At 44.0% G+C, this 17,929-nt stretch overlaps 1 protein-coding gene across 2 annotated transcripts in view; it reads left to right on the plus strand.

The window, feature by feature from the left end:
- Positions 1-1,903: 1,903 nt before the first annotated feature.
- Positions 1,904-17,929, plus strand: part of MRAP2 (melanocortin 2 receptor accessory protein 2) — a 50,880-nt gene continuing 34,854 nt past the window's right edge. The window contains exon 1 of one of the 2 annotated variants that reach the window (XM_047733989.1): positions 1,904-1,953. In XM_047733989.1, coding sequence (XP_047589945.1) covers positions 1,943-1,953 — 11 coding nt within the window. In that variant the 5' untranslated portion in view covers positions 1,904-1,942. Of the gene's footprint in view, positions 1,954-2,290; positions 2,421-17,929 lie in introns of those variants that run through there. The other variant, XM_047733990.1, reaches the window with a different exon arrangement.

Consider the following 17,929-nt stretch of genomic DNA (forward strand, 5'->3'; position numbering starts at 1 on the left):
TCTGTCCTAGTGCCTGCCTCTTTAACTTCTAACTGGAATTTTGTTCTTTTGGACCACCTCCCTTCAGTTCCCCAAGAACTGTGTTTGCATCACTGCTATTTTGACAATGTCTGCTGCAGAGTTGAGACCATAAATGCTGATCAAAAGCCCAATGAATGACTGAATAAGGAGCTACATGAGCTCGTGGAGGAGAGCATACCTTTTGGAATCAAACAGTACTGGGTTTAAGTCTTGGTTCTAGCAGTGTTTAGTATTGTGACCTTGGAGAAATTACTCTTAAACCTTGGTTTTCAAACTTCAGAATGGTGCAAAGAGATTTAGCTCAAAGTAAACTGTTGTCAATGTGTATTGAAAAGCAACAGCTGCGGCTATCTATAACTCAGTCTTGTCACTCAGTTACTGTCTGCTTAAAAGCTATTTTGGAATGAAAAGACAAAATTAAGAGACAATGCAATGGAGTTTTCATAGATTAATTTAACAACAAAATCCTCATCAAAGGTCCGCTGGGTGCAAGGCACTATACAAAGACGTGTGGGGAAATTAAATGTAAAGCAGGCCTATGGAGGAACAGGAGGGGTATATGTAAGAGCGAAACTCTCAAAGACAAGCTCTAAGAGAGGGATCAGAGTTTAGAAGGAGAGTTCATTTGTAGCTGGGGCAATGAGGAAGGCTTCCTGAAACAGGTAGCCTTTGGGGCGGACCTTGAAGGACAGCTGGGAAGATATTCCTGGCATGGGGGAGGGAAGAAGGGAATGATGCAGACGTGAGAAGGCAGAGGTACCTGGGAGAGAAATGGGGAGCTCACCTGCCCTATTGATGGTGATGCTCAAGCTGGATGCCGCGGTCCCAGCCCCTGAAACTGATAGGACAATGTGCCCTTGCTTTCTGCCTTATGAGCCACTGGCACTCAGCCTCAAAGAGGCCATCAGATTCTGACTGCTGGTTGGCACTCTTGCCTCTGCTACCCTGCTCTCTGGTGGCTTCATGGCATGCAGAGCAGGCTCCCAGGCAGGTGTGATGGATTGCGGCCACATAAACAGGCACATGCCACTGGAAGCAATGCAAGGAGTTAGGGAAGGACTCAGGAACTCTCATCCCAGATGGTCACATTATGTCATTGAGAATTAAACTGCCTGCGGATGAGGGGGAGGATTGTACACACAGCTGTAAAGGTGCTGTGCAGAATGTTTCATATTACATGTAATAATGAAACTAGCCACTTAAGAAAATCAGTGAAATCAGAAATCTTCCCGGACATGGAGAGATGGAGTTAATCCCACCGCCACCAGACGGCATGCGGGCTGCTCATGGTGCATTTTCCCCACTGCACTGTGGGCCTCCTTAAACCATGGTTCTAGGGGGCACCAAGCTTCCTGAGTTCCTCCATTTACTAATTTGTGACCTCAGGCCATTCACTTAACCTCCCTAAGCTACAGAGTCCTCATTTGTAAGCTGTGGTGTGTGCGAGTAGTGTAAGAAATGCCTTACACCATAAAGAACATCTTGGGGCGAGGAGCAGAGCACAGGCTTTCTCCCCATATGCCAGCACGCTTCCTCTCCCAGCTTCAGTTCTTTACTCAAGGGCCACCTTCAGTTTGGGGCCACCTCTCACCCCCTAATTAAAACTGCCCCCCCATTATTTATGCCCTTCCTGAGTTATTTTTTTTGCTATAGCTCTTATTGCTACTGCACATGCTACCTATTTCATGCATTTATGTTTACTGAGTGTCTCTTTACTGGAATTATAAGGTCCAGGAGGCAGTATCCCTAACGCCCAGATCAGTGTCTGGCATGGACTACGGTCTCCGTAAATATTTACTGGAGGAGTGAGCCAGTCTGCTAACTTGAAACTACTCTCAGTCCAGTCCTATCCTTTTGGGGCCCTGCTTGGGGGACATTTAGACTGTCCGTTGGCACCCAGACCTGCAAGCAGAAGGCAGAAATGAAATTGAGGTAATTTTAGTAGCTCATGATGGAGGATCTCGGTCTTAATGGACTTGAACTCAACGCTGAGGATCTCTCATAAATCTCATTCGTGCTGCCCCACTCACTCCTTCTTGCTCAACTCATTAGTCAAAACTGGTCTGAGGGACCCACTGCAGAGCTGGGGAGGGTCAAGTATTCTCTGATTTCTTTTCTTTCTCCCCTGCGGAAAGCTCTTATCCAGATAGTGAGGGGTTAGTGTGAGCCGGGCAGGGCTGGGCAAAGCTCGCCTCCTCTTGGCCTCGGCGGCCCCGGGCTCTGGAGGCGGCCCCCCGCGCCCCTTGCCGCCGGGGCTGCAGGTCGGGAGCGCGCGTCCCCGTCGCACCGCCGCGCCAGAAGCGACACGCGGAGGCCCCGGGCGCCGGAGGAGGTGGAGGCAGTGGCGACACTCACGCACCTCGGAGGAGCGGTGTCCGCGGGCCGGGGAGCGCCAGCCGGTAACCGCGGGCGGGACTGGGCGCCCGGGGCCATGCCGAGTCGCGGCAGGGTGTCGGGAGGCTGGGGAGAAGGCAGTCGGGCTCATGGGGTGGCGGTGGTTTTTCAGTTGGGGGTGGGGTGAGGGGTGTTTGGGAGTGGGGAGCGGGAATGGGATAACTGGGGCTTGAGCGTGCCGGGAGGAAGAGTGAGACCCCGTGGAGCGCACCCAAGTTGAAGACCTTGCCGAAGCCCACGGACATGAGTGGCCGGCTGGAAGCCTTCCGTAAAGGCGGAGGCGTGGAGCTCGGGGCTCAGGGCTTGGGCGGGTTTCCTCCTCTGCGTTGGGAGGGCGGTGGAACACCTTCTCCCGCCCATGAGAAAACTTTCCGAGTCCGGGTCCTGGCCTGCCTGGCACCGCTGTGCCCTACAACGGAGAGCTCTTCTGGGGTCCAGGACCCTGCGAATCCAGGGAAAATGCGCGGTTTGCTGGCCCGCGGTGCACGCCCCCAGCAGTGGGCAGGGTTCCGGAATCAACCCTGGCTGGACAGTTAATTCATTTCTTTAGCACTAGGGAGCCTGCCCGCAGGTCATTTTACTGATTAGAGGGAAAGAGCGGTTTCGTTTTTCCTCCCTTTCCATCCTTTCTGCATAATTAACTGAGGAAGACGAAGATTAGCTCATTAGAAACTTGTTTTGAGGCTTTGTGGTTCCTGGAGCAGTTCAGACGACAGGACGAATCCCAGCTATTTCCCAGGATTTAATCTCATGACAAAAGAAAGCATCGTATGGTGTCCTGAAAGCAAAGGGTACTTGGGGGGTAATTGTCCATGCTACTCCAGGGAAAACAGGGAACTTCCCTATATAAATCCTCATGAATTAACCCCAAAGGTTAAGTGGTAGTATTGCCAGTTTGCACATGAAAAAAAATTAGGTTGAGATATGAGAGAAGTTTTTCTACTGAATCCCCTGGTCAAGAGTGGGGAGTAGTGGGTCTGGAAACTAGAACCCTGAGGCCAGTGTCCCTTAGGTACACCTGGAGTGCATTGCCAAGTATGCAGGCAGGAAAGTGGCCTGGGGCTGCTACAGGTAAGGTCCAGAACAGAGAGGCTACTGTGAGCTGGGTGCCCACATCAAGCAGTCAGGCTCTGATCAGGATGATCTGCAGTGTTTATGGAAGATGATATCAGTTGGTTTAGGAGAAGGCAGAATTGCTCCCAGTTTACTTCTTCCTGGGAGCAAAGAAATCAGAGCCCCGTTAGAGGTCTTGAAACCCAAGACTGGGCTGGATAACTCAAGGCCCAAATAACAGGGATCCTAGAGCAGTGAAAAGTGTTCACAGTCACCTTGCAGCAGGCTTGATAGAGGAGCACTGTACCTGACTTTTCCAGAGAGGGAAACATTGAAACCTGGCAACATTCCAGAGTAGATTTTTAAAGGAGAAAGCTCGAGACCACCTAGGAAAGGATTCGCAAAGACAGTTTATGCCAAACTAACTTCTTTCTCTTATCTAGCAACTTAACCGGTTTTTGGTTTGGGGCATGCCCTGTCATTGTTTTTCCAATTTGGATTATGACTTGTTAGGGTAATATGAGTGTAGTGAGTTATACCAGCATTTTTTACAACATGAAATTAAATAGAAAAGAGGAGAAAACATCAGAGTGCATTGTATATGCAAGGAAAGTATTGTTTTGTGAAATGTGAGTGTGTTTTGTTCTGTGTTGTTTATGCTACTGCCTCTGTTAGGGTGTACACACCTCTCCCTGGCTGCCCGCATTGATCCTTCTAGGCTAACCCCACTCTGCTCGCGGTGGGGGTGACCTTTTACTGTGCAAATTATATCATCTGCGCATTCTAGAAAATGTAGGCTTCCTCCTCCCTATTTCTCTAGGCCTGATATTTTGCCAGTCACAATTCCTCTGAATCCTTTATTTTTAACCTTTTATTTATTTTTTAAAGTTTTTATTTTAATTCCAGTTAGTTAGCATACAGTGTAATATTAGTTTCAAGTGTATAATATGGTGATTCTGCAATTCCATACAACTGTTTGGTGCTCATCACAAGTGCCCTCCTTAATCCTATGTCCCCAACCCCTCCCCTCTGGTAACCACCCTTTGTTCTCTATAGCCAAGAGTCTCTTTCTTGGTTTGCCTCTCTCTTTCCTGCCCCAACCCCTTGCTCATTTGTTTCTTAAATTCCACATATGAGTTAAAGCATATGGTATTTATCTTTCTCTGCTGACTTATTTTGCTTAGCATAATACTCTCTAGTTCCATTCAGGTCGTTGCAAATGACAAGATTTCATTCCTTTTTTTTTTTTTTTTTTCAAGATTCTTATTTATTTGAGAGAAAGAAGGCACAAGTGGGGTCGGGGGGAGGGCAGAGGGAGAAGTTAGGCTCCTGCCTGAGCAGGCAGCCTGAATCCGGACTAGATCCCAGGACCACCTGAGCTGAAGGAAACACTTAACCAACTGAGCCACCCAGGCTCCCCAAGATTTCATTCTTTTTTTTGTGGCTGAGTAATATTCCATTGTATATATACACTACTTCTTCTGTTCGTCAGTGGGTGTGGACATTTGGGCTCTTTCCATAATTCGGCTATTGTTGATAATGCCGCTATAAATATCAGGGTGTATGTACCCCTCTGAAATAATGTTTTTGCATTCTTTGGGTAAATACCGACTAGTGCGATTACTAGATTTTAGTAGAATCTATTTTCAACTTTCTGAGGAACCTCCTTACTGTTTTTCTGAGTAACTGCACCAGTTTGCATTCCCACCAGCAGTGTAACAGGGTTCCCCTTTCTCTATATCCTCACCAACACCTGTTTTGTTTCTTGTGTTGTTGATTTTTGCAATTCTGACAGGTGTGAAGTGGTATTTCATTGTCATTTTAATTTGCATTTCCCTGATGAGGAGTGATGTGGAGCATCTCCTCCTCATGTGTTTGTCGGCCATCTTGTATGTCTTCTTTGGAAAAATGTCTATTCACGTCTTCTGGACATTTTAAAATTAGATTATTTGTTCTTTGGGTATTGAGTTATAGAAGTTCTTCATATTTTTTTGGATAATAACCCATTATCAGATATGTCATTTGCAAATATCTTCTGCCATTCCATAGGCTGCCTTTTAGCTTTGCTGATTGTTTTCTTCCCTGTGCAGAAGCTTTTTATTCTGATGTAGTCCCAATAGTTTGTTTTTGCTTTTGTTTCTCTTGCTTCAGGCTGCTGACTAATTTTCGCTTAGCATAATACTCTCTAGTTCTAGCCAGTGTCTGAGAAATGATTGCCTGTGCTACCTTCAAGGATTTTTATGTTTTTAGGTCTCACATTTAGGTCTGTAATCCATTTTGATTTTGTTTTTGTACAGGGTGAAAGAGAATGGTCCAGTTTCATTGTTATGCATGTGGCTGTCCAGTTTTCCCAGCACAGTTTGTTGAAGAGACTGTCTTTTTGCCATTGAATATTCTTTCTTGCTTTGTCAAGGATTAGTTGACCATAGAGCTAAGGATCCATTTCTAGGTTCTCTCTTCTGTTCCAATGATCTATGTGTCTGTTTTTGTGCTGGTACCGTACTGTCTTGATGATGACAGCTTTGTAATAAAGCTTGAAGTCCAGATGTGATGCCTCCAGATTTGCCTTTCTTTTTCAAGATTGCTTTGCTATTCAGGGTCTCTTGTGGTTCTGTACAAATTTTAGGATTGTTCTAGCTCTGAAAAATGCTGTTGGTATTTTGATAGGAATTGCATTAAATGTGTAGATTGCTTTGGGCAGTAGAGATGTTTTAACAATAATTGTTCTTCCAATCCATGAGCGTGGAATGTCTTTCTATTTCTTTGAGTCATTTTTTATCTCTTTCATCAGTGTTTTGTAGTTTTCGGAGTACAGATCTTTTACCACTTTGGTTAGATTTATTCCTAGACCATACCATTCCTGGCTATCTCTTTACTTTTGGTGCAGTTGTAAATGGGATTGTTTTCTTAATTTCTCCTTCTGCTGCTTCATTATTGTGTATAGAAATACAACAGATTTCTGTTACGTTGATTTTGTATCATATGACTTCACTGAATTTATCAGTTCTAATAGTTTTTTGGTAGAATCAGATTTTCTATATAGACTATCATGTCATCTATGAGGAGTGAAATTTTAACTTCTTCCTTGCCAGTTAAAATACCCTTTAATTTCTTCTTGTTGTCAGATTGCTATGGAGAGGACTTCCAGAGCTATGTTGAATAAAAGTGGTAAGAGTGGACACCGCTACTGTGTTCCTGATCATAGAGGAAAGCTCTCACTCTTTCCCCATTTAGGATGATATTAGCTGTGGGCTTTTCCATATATGGCCTTTATTATGTTGAGGTGTGTTCTTTCTAAATCTACTTTGTTGAGGGTTTTTATCACGAATGAATGTTGTACTTTGTCAGATGTTTTCTCTGCATCTATTGAAATGATCACATGATTCTTATCCTTTCTTTTATTAATGTGATGAGTCATGTTGATTGATTTGTGTAAATTGAACCACTCTTGCAGGCCAAGAATAAATCCTACTTGATTATGTTTCATTTTTTTAAATGTATCATTAGATTTAGTCTGCTAAGTATTTTGTTGAAGATTTTTGCATCTATGATCATCAGAAATATTGGCCTATAGTTCTCTTTTTTTGTGGTGTCTTTATCTGGTTTTGGTATCAGGGGAATGCTGACCTCATAGAATAAATTGGAAGTTTTCCTTCCATTTCTATTTTCTGGAATAGTTAGAGAAGAATAGGTATTAACTTGTCTTTAAGTGTTTGATAGAATTCACATGTGAAGCCATCTGGCCCTAGACTTTTGTTTGTTGGGAGTTTTTTGGCTACTGATTCAATTTTGCTGGTTATCAGTCTGTTCAAGTTTTCTTTTTCTTTTTCTTTTCCTTTTCTTCCATTTTCTTTTTCTTCCTGTTTCGGTTTCAATTTACACAAATCAATCAACATGACTCATCACATTAATAAAAGAAAGGAACTTGTCCATTTCTTCTAGGTTGTCCAATTTGTTGGCATATAGTTCTTCATAGTATTCTCATAACTGTTTATATTTCTGTGGTGTTGGTTATTTCTCCTCTTATTTGTAATTTTATTTATTTGAGTTTTTTCTTTTTTTCTTGCATAATCTAGCTACAGTTTTATTAATTTGGTTTTCTTTTTTCAAAGAACCAGTTCGTGATTTCATTGATTTGTTCTATTTGTCTTTTTAGTTTCTATATCATTTATTTCTGCTATAACCTTTATTATTTCCTTCTTTTTGCTGGCTTTCAGCTTCATTTTTTGTTCTTTTTCTAGCTCCTGGAGGTGTAAGTTTCAATTTTTATTTGAGATTTTTCTTGCTTCATAAGGTAGACCTGTTTTGCTATAAACTTCCCTCCTAGTATGGCTTTTGCTGCATCCCAAAGGTTTTGGACCACTGTGTTTTCATTTTCATTTATTTCCATATAGTTTTTAAAATTTCTTCTTTTATGTCCTGGTTTGGCCCATTCATTATTTAGTAGCGTGTTATTTAACCTCCATATGTTTGTGGTCTTTCCAGATTTTTTTTCTCATGGTTGACTTCAAGTTTCATAGTGCTGTGGTCAGAAAAGGTACATAGTATGACTTCAATCTCCTTTTATTTGTTGAGTCTGATTTTGTAAACTAATATGTGATCTCTTCTGGAGAATGCTTATTCTTTTTTTTTTTTTTTAAGATTTTATTTATTTATTTGACAGAGAGAGATCACAAGTAGACAGAGAGGCAGGCAGAGAGAGAGAGAGAGAAGCAGGCTCCCTGCTGAGCAGAGAGCCCGATGCGGGACTCGATCCCAGGACCCCGAGATCATGACCTGAGCTGAAGGCAGCGGCTTAACCCACTGAGCCACCCAGGCGCCCCGAGAATGCTTATTCTTGACCTTTTAATGTCTTCAGTGTGATAATGACTTGGCTAAGTGCTTTCTAATGCACAGTGTCCTTTACTTCTCACAGCTAGGTTGCTGTTACTATTTTACATTTTACAAACAGGGCTTCCCAAAGCTAGGGACATACAGATAATTCAGTCACTGGACCAAACTTGGGTTGAGCTGACAAGGACAGACTTTTTTTTTTTTTAAGATTTAATTTATTTATTTGACAGAGAGAGAGAGAGAGACAGTGAGAGAGGGAACACAAGCAGGGGGAGTGGTAGACACAGAAGCAGTCTTCCTGTTCCGTGGGGAACTGGACGGGGCTTGATGCCAGGACCCTGGGATTATGACTTGAGCCAAAGGCAGAGGCTTAGCGACTGAACCACCCAGGCAGCCCAAGGACAGACCTTTGTTCATAGACATTTGTATGGAGCTTATTATGTGCCAAGCACAGGTATGAGTGTTTCACAATTTTATCTCAATCCCTGTATCAACCCCATGAAGTAGAGGAAACAATTATAAGCATTCTCATTACAGATAAGGAGGCTGAAGCACAGAAGGATTAAGTAATTTGCCTAAGATTACATAGCCAGTAAATAGTAGAGCAGGGATTAGAACCTGGGCCCTTAACCACTACCATCTAACCAAACCTAAGGCGACTGGGTCAGGGGAGCCTAGAGTCCCTCCACATGATGTCCCCTTCTGGTGGCCCCTTACTAGAGGACAGAAACTGACTTTGCAGCATCCAGAGGAAGGTGACCTGGATGATGAGGGTCTGAAGACTAGGTCATATGAGGAACAATGAGTGTTTAACCTGCCAGAGAGAGGAGCCTTGGCTGGTTATAAGGCCAGTCCTCAGATATCTGAGGTAGAGGAAGTAGGTATGTTCCCAGTGTCAGATCAAGCCAGTATTGGGTGATCTTGTGTCAGGACTGGGAGAGGATTCTCCACCAGTGACTGGAGTGTTGACTTTTATATCTCTGAATGCCCCTTTCAGTGTTCATATTCCTCAGTTTTATTAGCTATATAACAGTAAAATGAACTTTGAGATAATTGGAAATTACTAGTCCATCCTAAACACTTTTACGTGTGTGGATGTAAATAGGATACTGAATTTAAGTTTTGACTGAGCCACACATGAAAGTTCTGTGAAATTCCAAAGGAAAGTGCTAGACCACCAAGTAGAAACTTTAATGTAGATATTTGAGAATTTTTCTTTAACTCACAAACCCCACTGACCACTTCAGGAATATGAGGATTAAGAGAGGGGGCTGTGTTAAAGAGATTTATTCAGAAAGATCATTTCCTTCATCCCAAACCTAGTGAGGGGGCCTTTTGAGAAACCACTAGTTCAACTGTACATGTATTTCCTGCATTTGGTGCTCATATGGTAGCCTGGGTCGTAGGATCACCAGCCTTCTCAGAGTTTGGTAGGGCGAAAGATGCCAGAGGATTTCCTGGGGACCAGGTAGGACCATGTGGGAAAGAGGCCTGGCCTGGAGACACTGTAAATTCAGCCCAGGTTTCCAGCAGCTAGAGTTTCCAGAAATCCAGAGGCTGAGGTCAGAGTGAGCAGGCAGCTGAAGGAAAATGAGTATCATGAAAACTCCCATAAATAGAGTGTGTGAAGACAGTTAACACAGTCCTGTCCTCCTTCTTTGATCTTGTTGGGGTGAGAAACTGGCCAGCAGTTGGACATAAAGTAGAGAAAAATAAAAGAGGTCATGCTTCCACCAATCTCTACAGGAGAGCAGCGTGCAGAAGGACCTAGCTGCACAGAGCAGGACATTTAATGTTATAACCTGGTTGGAGTTTCTTTAATTTCCAGGTTGCACATTAGAATTCTTTTGGGACTTTAAAGTGGTTGCTTGAGCAGCAAAGTCATGGGATCTACCCAAGTGTTCGTCTGAGGACAGGGAGGATGTATTCACTGAATCCATTTAAAGGGCGATAGGAGACAAGAATAAAATGGACATTTGATCAGGTTCCACAGTTGTGCCCACTCAGAGTATGGACTGTATGTGCTTGGGTTGGAATAGTAAAGAGTAATGGTCTGTTTCCTTGAGGTTGCATGGACTTCAGACTTAGAAGTGGGAGCATTTAGGAAAGGAAAGAAAATGTTTACTTGCCCAGAGTGCAAGGGAGTCAGGCTTCAGAAGATTGGCTCATCAGATAAAAACAATAAATACTTGAAAGAAAATACCTCATAAGATTATCAGAGTTCTCAAGTGTCCATTAGTCTACTTTTCATGGTTGAAGGCAACTTTCACATATGATCTTTGTATTCTCTGAAGTCATGACTTATCTTCAGACATTCCATAGCAAACAATCAGGAAAAAAATTGTTTTTTTCTTGGGGAGTCCAGGCTTATGGGACACATTCAAGGTTTTATTACTTTGGGGGACCAACTTTCAGACAGGATGGTCGTGTTATTTTTGGCTTATATCGGGGTACAAAGTGATTTTTCTTCTTGTTTGGAGAATAAGAGATGCTTAGTCCCATTAGAAAGAGAGGAAAGTATGCATTTTGGCTTCTCCTTCCTTGCAAATGTGATTCTTCTATCTGTTATGGTGTTGCCGAGAGGTGAAATAAAAGAGCAGAAGTTGAGCATCTTTTTATGAAATGCTGAAATTATGGATGTTAAAGTCTGTGTTGAATTGTTGCTTGAGTCTCTGTTACCAAGATCTATGAGATGTTCATCTGACTAGAGAACATTAGCCAATTTCATAACCCTTCAACTGAAAATAATTTATAAGCTTCAAATAATTATTCTCCTCGAAGATGTCTTTGTGTTCCTTATGTCCTCAGTAACAGCAAAAACAACAATTAAAGGCAAAGGTGGGGCAGGGCTGAGGGAGTTTCTTCCTACGGGTCAGCTCTACAGTTGCCTAGTTGGTCAAGAAAGAAAACTTGGAGAAAAGTGAGGGTATGTGGGTGTATACAGCACCCATCGTTCTGTAAACCTTTGTGCAGATTTTCCCCCAAATATAATTCTCTTGTGTGGATCAAGAAGAAGAAGAAGAAGAAGAAGAAACAACAGATGAGATCTAAAGATTTGGAAATTTTATCACATAAATCGATACATATTCCTACCAGTGCTCCCCTAAAATCTCCATTAAATTACCTCAACAGGAGGGGTGCCTGGGTGACTCAGTCATTAAGCATCTGTCTTCAGCTCAGGTCATGATCCCAGGGTCCTGGGGTACAGCTCCCTGCTCAGCAGGAAGCCTGCTTCTCCTACTCCCCCTGCTTGTGTTCCCTCTCTTGCTGTCTCTCTCTCTGTCAAATAAATAAATAAAATCTTTAAAAAAAAATTATCTCTACCGGAGAGTATGGTTAACCCATATTTCTGGGAGAAGCAGAGGCCAAGGCTGCCAGAAGCAAGTCTGTGTTTATCTTGCACATTCATTTGATATTTGCAGTTTACTCTATAATATCTCTGAACTTAATATAAAAAAAAAAATCATCTTTCAAGTTCTCTTCCAAACTGATGCTCCAGGAGGATGAGCCAGGTATGTCCCAGGACTTGGGGGGCTGACATCCCCAGCATCTCTAGGCAGCCAGAGTGGGGAACCTACTTTCTTTCTTTTTTTTTTTTTTTAAGATTTTATTTATTTGACAGAGAGAGATCACAAGTAGATGGAGAGGCAGGCAGAGAGAGAGAGAGAGAGGGAAGCAGGCTCCCTGCTGAGCAGAGAGCCCGATGCGGGACTCGATCCCAGGACCCCGAGATCATGACCTGAGCTGAAGGCAGCGGCTTAACCCACTGAGCCACCCAGGCGCCGGGGAACCTACTTTCTGACCCTCCCTCCCTATGCTGGGCTCCCTCTGGCTCTCTCCTGACCGGCCCCTCCCTGCAGATGAGGAGGCCTGGGCAGCCTGGAGCCTGGCTGGCCTTGCTCTACCAGACTGTGATTTGTTTATCATCAGGGATGGCACGAGGTTGGCAGTGGGTGGGGCAGGTGGAGAAACTAGAAATGACGCACCGCTGAGTGTCAGAATCCCAGACTGAGGAGAAGACAGTCATTAGCAAATGTACCTTTCCTGTGGCCCTGTCTGGGGGCCTTAAATAAACACTGCTTTAGTCTACATTTCCTTTTCTGTGGAACAGAGATTGAAATACCTGGTCCTTCTCTTTTGGCTTGTGTTGTTAGAAGAATGATTCAGCTCAGAGCTGTAAAGAACAGTGTGTGCTGTCTGGAGACAGCATGAGCAATAAATGCAAAGTCGGCTTGTGTGCCAGATCACCCTCACAGTGATTTACGATATGGCCAATCTCATTCTGCTTAGCCCTATGATGCCAAGTGTTCCCAAAATTCCACTAATTGAAATGGAGAGGGGGGTTGTTTCCCTACCATGGTTAAGATGGTGATTCACCTGGCTGTGATGTTTTATAATAGCAGCTCTATAAATCAGCATGAGAGTTCAGCGAGAGGCAAAGTCTGATCCTGAGGGAGACTGATTTATACTGTCCTTATTAAAGTGATAGATGCGGGTAATCCATGTGATGGGATTTGAAGGAAGGGGCACAGTCCTCTTGGGCTTGGGCAGGACTGGGGGCGGGGGGAAGTGGTGACTGAACTCTGTTCTCAGAGGTTGGCAGGAATCCCAGGTAGGGGTAGATGGCAGTCCAGGCTTTCAGGTGGAATAGAGTGGGCAAAGGCTCAGAGGACTGACTGTCTTTGAGCCCTCCTCCACCTGGCTCCTGTGCTATCAGGGGCCTCCCTGTCATGCTGAGCTGTTCACCTGTTGTCTACCCATGTCATCAGGCTTCTGTGTTGCACCTTAACCTCTACATGTGTGGATCTGAAGGGGTGACATTCAACAGAGGAGAGTTTAGTTTTGAAGACCAGCCCAGATTCTTTGAGGGCACAGGCTTTGACTTTTCAAAGTCGCCTACATCTTTCATTGTTGAGCTCATTGTGTTTAAAATACCCTCATTGGTCTGAATTGACCCATACTAATTTTACCATGTACAAGACTCGTGCTCTTTCTCCTTGAAGGACATGCTGATGGGAATGTCATAAATGTATTTGGTGAAGATGGCTTGCAGTGGGATAGAGTTATGACATTTTGAAAATGGTTTTTTTTCTGGAAATATATTTGTTGTTTAGTTGTAGTAGAAGCGGTTGGTATTATGTAAGTCATTTTTAATGGACTTTCTAGGACAGTGTATCTAATTAATGAAAGCTGTATTAGTTCGCTAGGGCTGTCATAATAAAATACCAAAGACTGAGTGGCTGAAGTGACAGAAATTTATTTGCTTACAGTTCTGGAGACTGGAAGTCCAGGGGTGGTTTTCTCTGTGAACTAGGAGAAGGATATGTTTTAGACCTTTTCCCTTGGAGGTGGCCATCCTCTTGCTGCTTCCTTCACATGGTTGTCCCTCTGTGCCCAGGTGGTCTTGGTGTCTCTCTGCGTGTCCTTATCACTTCTTGTAAGAACCCCAGTCAGACTGGATTAGGACCCACCCTAATGGCTTCATTTGAACCTACTTTTTTAAAGACCCTGTTTTCAACTAGGGCCACATTCTGAGGTATGGGGGGTAGGGCTACAACATGCAAATTTTAGGGGGACACGGTTCAGCCTGTGACAGCACATATCCATGTTGCACTGTATATACACACACTCATGTACACACACACACCACACACACACACGGTTTTTACAAATAGACACACATCATTGACTTTGTGTTGCAAATGGAAAGCAACTTGGTGTTAAGTTACAGAATTATAGCTTCTGTAGAAAAAAAATCTCACCATGTCTCTTTCAGTCCTTTCCTTTGCTTTCAGAACGGATGAATATGTAAGCTGTTTCAGGCAGGTGTCACATGGACACACTGGACAGAGGTGGTGTAATGCCCAACCATGAAAACATATCTGCTTGCTATGACAATGTTGGTCAGACTGTCAGCCTTCCTTTCTCACAGAGGGCTACCTTTCCTGTGAGATTCTTTCTTCCCTTGGAAGGTGCCTCAAATGACCTTTTGTTTCTAGGATGCTAATTGTTAGTAATAGCTATTTTCAAAAATTTCCTTATTTGGTAAAATAAAAATGTCGGCAGTCTTGTTTCCCAGGTCCATGAATTCTGACTGGTCTCCAGTTAATATTCCTCAGAGACTAGAGCTAGTGTTAGGAGAGTACTTCTTTGTGTACTTCTTTGTGGTTCTCTTCGTGGCTTTATTAAAAAAAAAAAAATATATATATATATATATATATATATATATATATTCATTTGAGAGAGGGAGAGAGTGCCTGGGTGTGAGCTGGGGGGAAAGGCAGAGGCAAAGGGAGAGAATCAGAGCAGAGGCCTCACTGAGTGTGGAGCCCATGAGGGGGCTTGAACTCACATTCCTGAGGTTAGGACCTGAGCCAAAATCAAGAGCCAGCTGCTTAACCAACTGAGCCACCCAGGCACCCTCTCTTTGTAACTTTAAATGCGAAAAATGCTCTGGAAGCTCTGGAGTGGTAACTTATATTGTCCTTTTGCTGAAATGAGGTTGGCTAATGACAGGAACAGCAGAAGGTGAAAGGGGTCTGGGGGAGAGGGTGGGAAGCAGTCAGTGCATTTCCGGGACTGTTGGAGGGAAGCACCGGTTTTCTTGCAGCTGCCCAGGGCTCTCTCAGGCAGGGAGAAGGAGGATCCCCACAGCCCAGACAGAATGTTCCTTTTACATGGAAAGGAGTCTCACTGCAGGGTCTCTAGAGAAGAGCAGAGCTGAATACAACTTGAAGGTCAGCCACAGAGGAAGGACTTGCCAGGCAAGGGTGCCTGCATGTTCCCAAGGGAGGGTCTTTTGTTCTGGGGAGCTCTCACTTACACTTCCCTCAAGTACCCTGGGTGGGAAGTGCTGATTTCTTATTATTTTCTAATTAAGAAAGGTTTTAGAACTTTTATAAAAATTTTGGTAAAATGTATATAACATAACACTCACGTTGTTGTGCAACCATCACCACAATCTGTCCCCAGAACATTTTCATCGTCCCAAGCTGAAACTCTGTATCCCCTCAACTGAAAACTTCCCATTCCCTGCTTCTCCCAGCCCTCGGCAGCCACCGTTCTGCCTTCTGTCTCTGTGGATGCAAGGACTCTAGGCGCCTCACAAAAGGGCAGTCGTGCAGTATCTGTTGTGTGTCTGGCTTATTTCCCACAGTGCCATGTTTTGGAGTTCATCCATGTCGTAGCCGGTGTTGGAATTTCTTTTTCAGGCTCAATACTATTCAACTCTGTGTACATACTGTATTTTGTTTATCCATTCACCTGCCGCTCTGTATTTGGGTGGCTTCTAGCTTCCAGCTGTCGGGAGTAATGTTGCCATGGACCTCGGTGTACAGATACCTGCTGGAGTCTTGGCTTTCGATCCTTTGGGGGAATATTCCCAGAGGCAGAATTGCTGGATTGTGAGGTTTTCCATGTTGAAACTTGGGGGGGGGGAGCTGCTGTACGGCCGTTGGTAGCTGCTGCACCACTTTACATACCCACCAGCGACACACGAGGGTGCCAGTTTCTGTACATCCTTGTTAACACTTATTTTCGGGTTTTGTTTTTGTTTTTGCTTTTTTTACATAACAGCCGTCCTCTTAGGTATGAAGCCATATCCCATGGTGAAGCCCTGCCTTTGGATAGTTGGTTTTTTGATTCAACTCCAGTACTTTTAAACATACTTCCTTTGAAGGCTCTGGAATAGAGCAAAGATAAATGGATAGTATCGGGGGCCCAGCAAACCTTACGGTGATAGGTGGTCAACTCAGGATTCCAGAGATATGCTCAATAGGCCTAGAATTTCTTAAAGTCCAGACCAAGGAAAGCAAGGTGTAGAAAGAGGTGGGAGTTAATGCCTTTCTGGGGTGGAGACCCCAACCTGCCATGGGAGTGGCCTCACTTTGTGGCTGCCAAGGGCATCTGTGTTGGGATATAGGACAAACATCGTGGCATCATGTAGTGGGGTAGAGGAGTAGAGCCCTGTTTTATTACATGATGTAATTCCTTTGCCCTAATTCCACAGTCATCAATTAATTTTTGGATCTTAAGGTTTGCTTCCCAGGTCATGGGAAGCATGTGCTCTGCTCTGGTCTCCTTGGCCATTTTATTCCTTACTGTAATTCACCAAATTGATGCTGTGGTTGAAAATCATTCTCCTACACTTGGTCAGGGTGACCCAGTTCATTGCCTTTCTTGCCCTTGGAGTACCGTGAAAACCCAGCTTCCTAAATCTTCAGAGCTGGGACTGAGGTGTGGTTGCCCAGGGCAGCATGCCTGCCTTCCCTATGCCTGTCTCCCATCCATGTCTCAGCTCTCTTTTTGGAAAATCTTTTTCAGATGGAGGCTTCCCAGCTTCTTCCTGGGGTGTTTTTTCCCCTCTGTGTGGGTGTGATGTTCTTCTCACTGCCCAACTGAGGTTTCTGTCAGAATGGGAGAACTCTGCTCTCAAGATTAGGGTGGGGTAAGAGAAGGAAAGAGGAGAATTCTGTGGCTTCTCCACAGAACAAGAAACTAAATCAGCAAGTAATTATTGCATTTCTGCTATGAGCCAGGCCTCGTGTGGGTTGCTGGAAATACAGTGGTGAGCAAAGCAGAAGGAGGCCATGCCGTGTTGGTTCTTATGGAAAGGACGCCGGAAGGAAGAGACAGCCCCCAAAGGACTGGTCTGTGCAGTCCTAGCATCACCTGTACTATGATGTGATGCAAGGATCTGTTACCATCTCCCAAGACATCTCTGAAGGGCTCTGGGATAGTCATTATGTCCCAGCATCGAGTAGTTCATGCAGTAAGCATTTGCTGGACTGAACAGAGTCAGGAAATGCTAACTTTAAGAATTACTTTCTAGTCTTTTGACTACTCTGTGGCTGCCCAGGGCATAAGTGGAGGATGTGGATTTGGGAGTCTAGACAACTGTCCTCTTTGAGGCACAAGCCGCTAGGAGAAGGATGCCCACTTGCCAATTAAGCATCCTTCCATTTCAGATGTTGACAGAATATTTATCTGTACAGAATATTAAGTCCTGTTTCTGGCTTCAGAAGTTGTTCTTTTATTGGCATTGATTCTGATTTTAAGACCGGCGTAGTCTTCAGGCTTGGGAACACTTGTGGTTCGGTTTTGCTTCTGGAAACAAGTTGCCGCTGTGTAGCAGGGATGTGGGGATGGAGAGGAAGAAGATGCATCTGAAATTTCTCTGCCAACTCTGAGTTGCCATATTTTTGAGATCTGCTTGGTAACTGCATACTTTCTAGGAAATACCCAGGAACAGCGTAAAACTTGATAGCGTAGAGAAATGGGGGAGTCTGTCTGTTTGAGAGGGGAAGATGGGTGTGTGTGTGTGTGTGTGTGTGTGTGTGTAAGTAATATCTCTAGGCTGAACTGAGTGGCCAGAGATGCAGACTTCAAAAGTAAGATTCATGCTTAAGTCACAAGATAGTAGTTAGGAGGAAAAGACTTCCAAGTCCCAGAAGCAAGACCTCTTCAATTGGAAGAAATAAAAATCCACACTCCGTGAAAGAAATTGCTGACTTAAAATGGGTTCACAGAAAAGGAATCTGCAAACATGAGCCTTAAAATAACAAGTACAAGGAAAAGGCAGTGGCTCACACAGAATATATGAAAAGGAAAAGTACACTGGAGGGAAAAT

Source organism: Lutra lutra, chromosome 6 (genome assembly GCF_902655055.1).
Source record: "Lutra lutra chromosome 6, mLutLut1.2, whole genome shotgun sequence".
Lineage (NCBI taxonomy): Eukaryota > Metazoa > Chordata > Mammalia > Carnivora > Mustelidae > Lutra > Lutra lutra.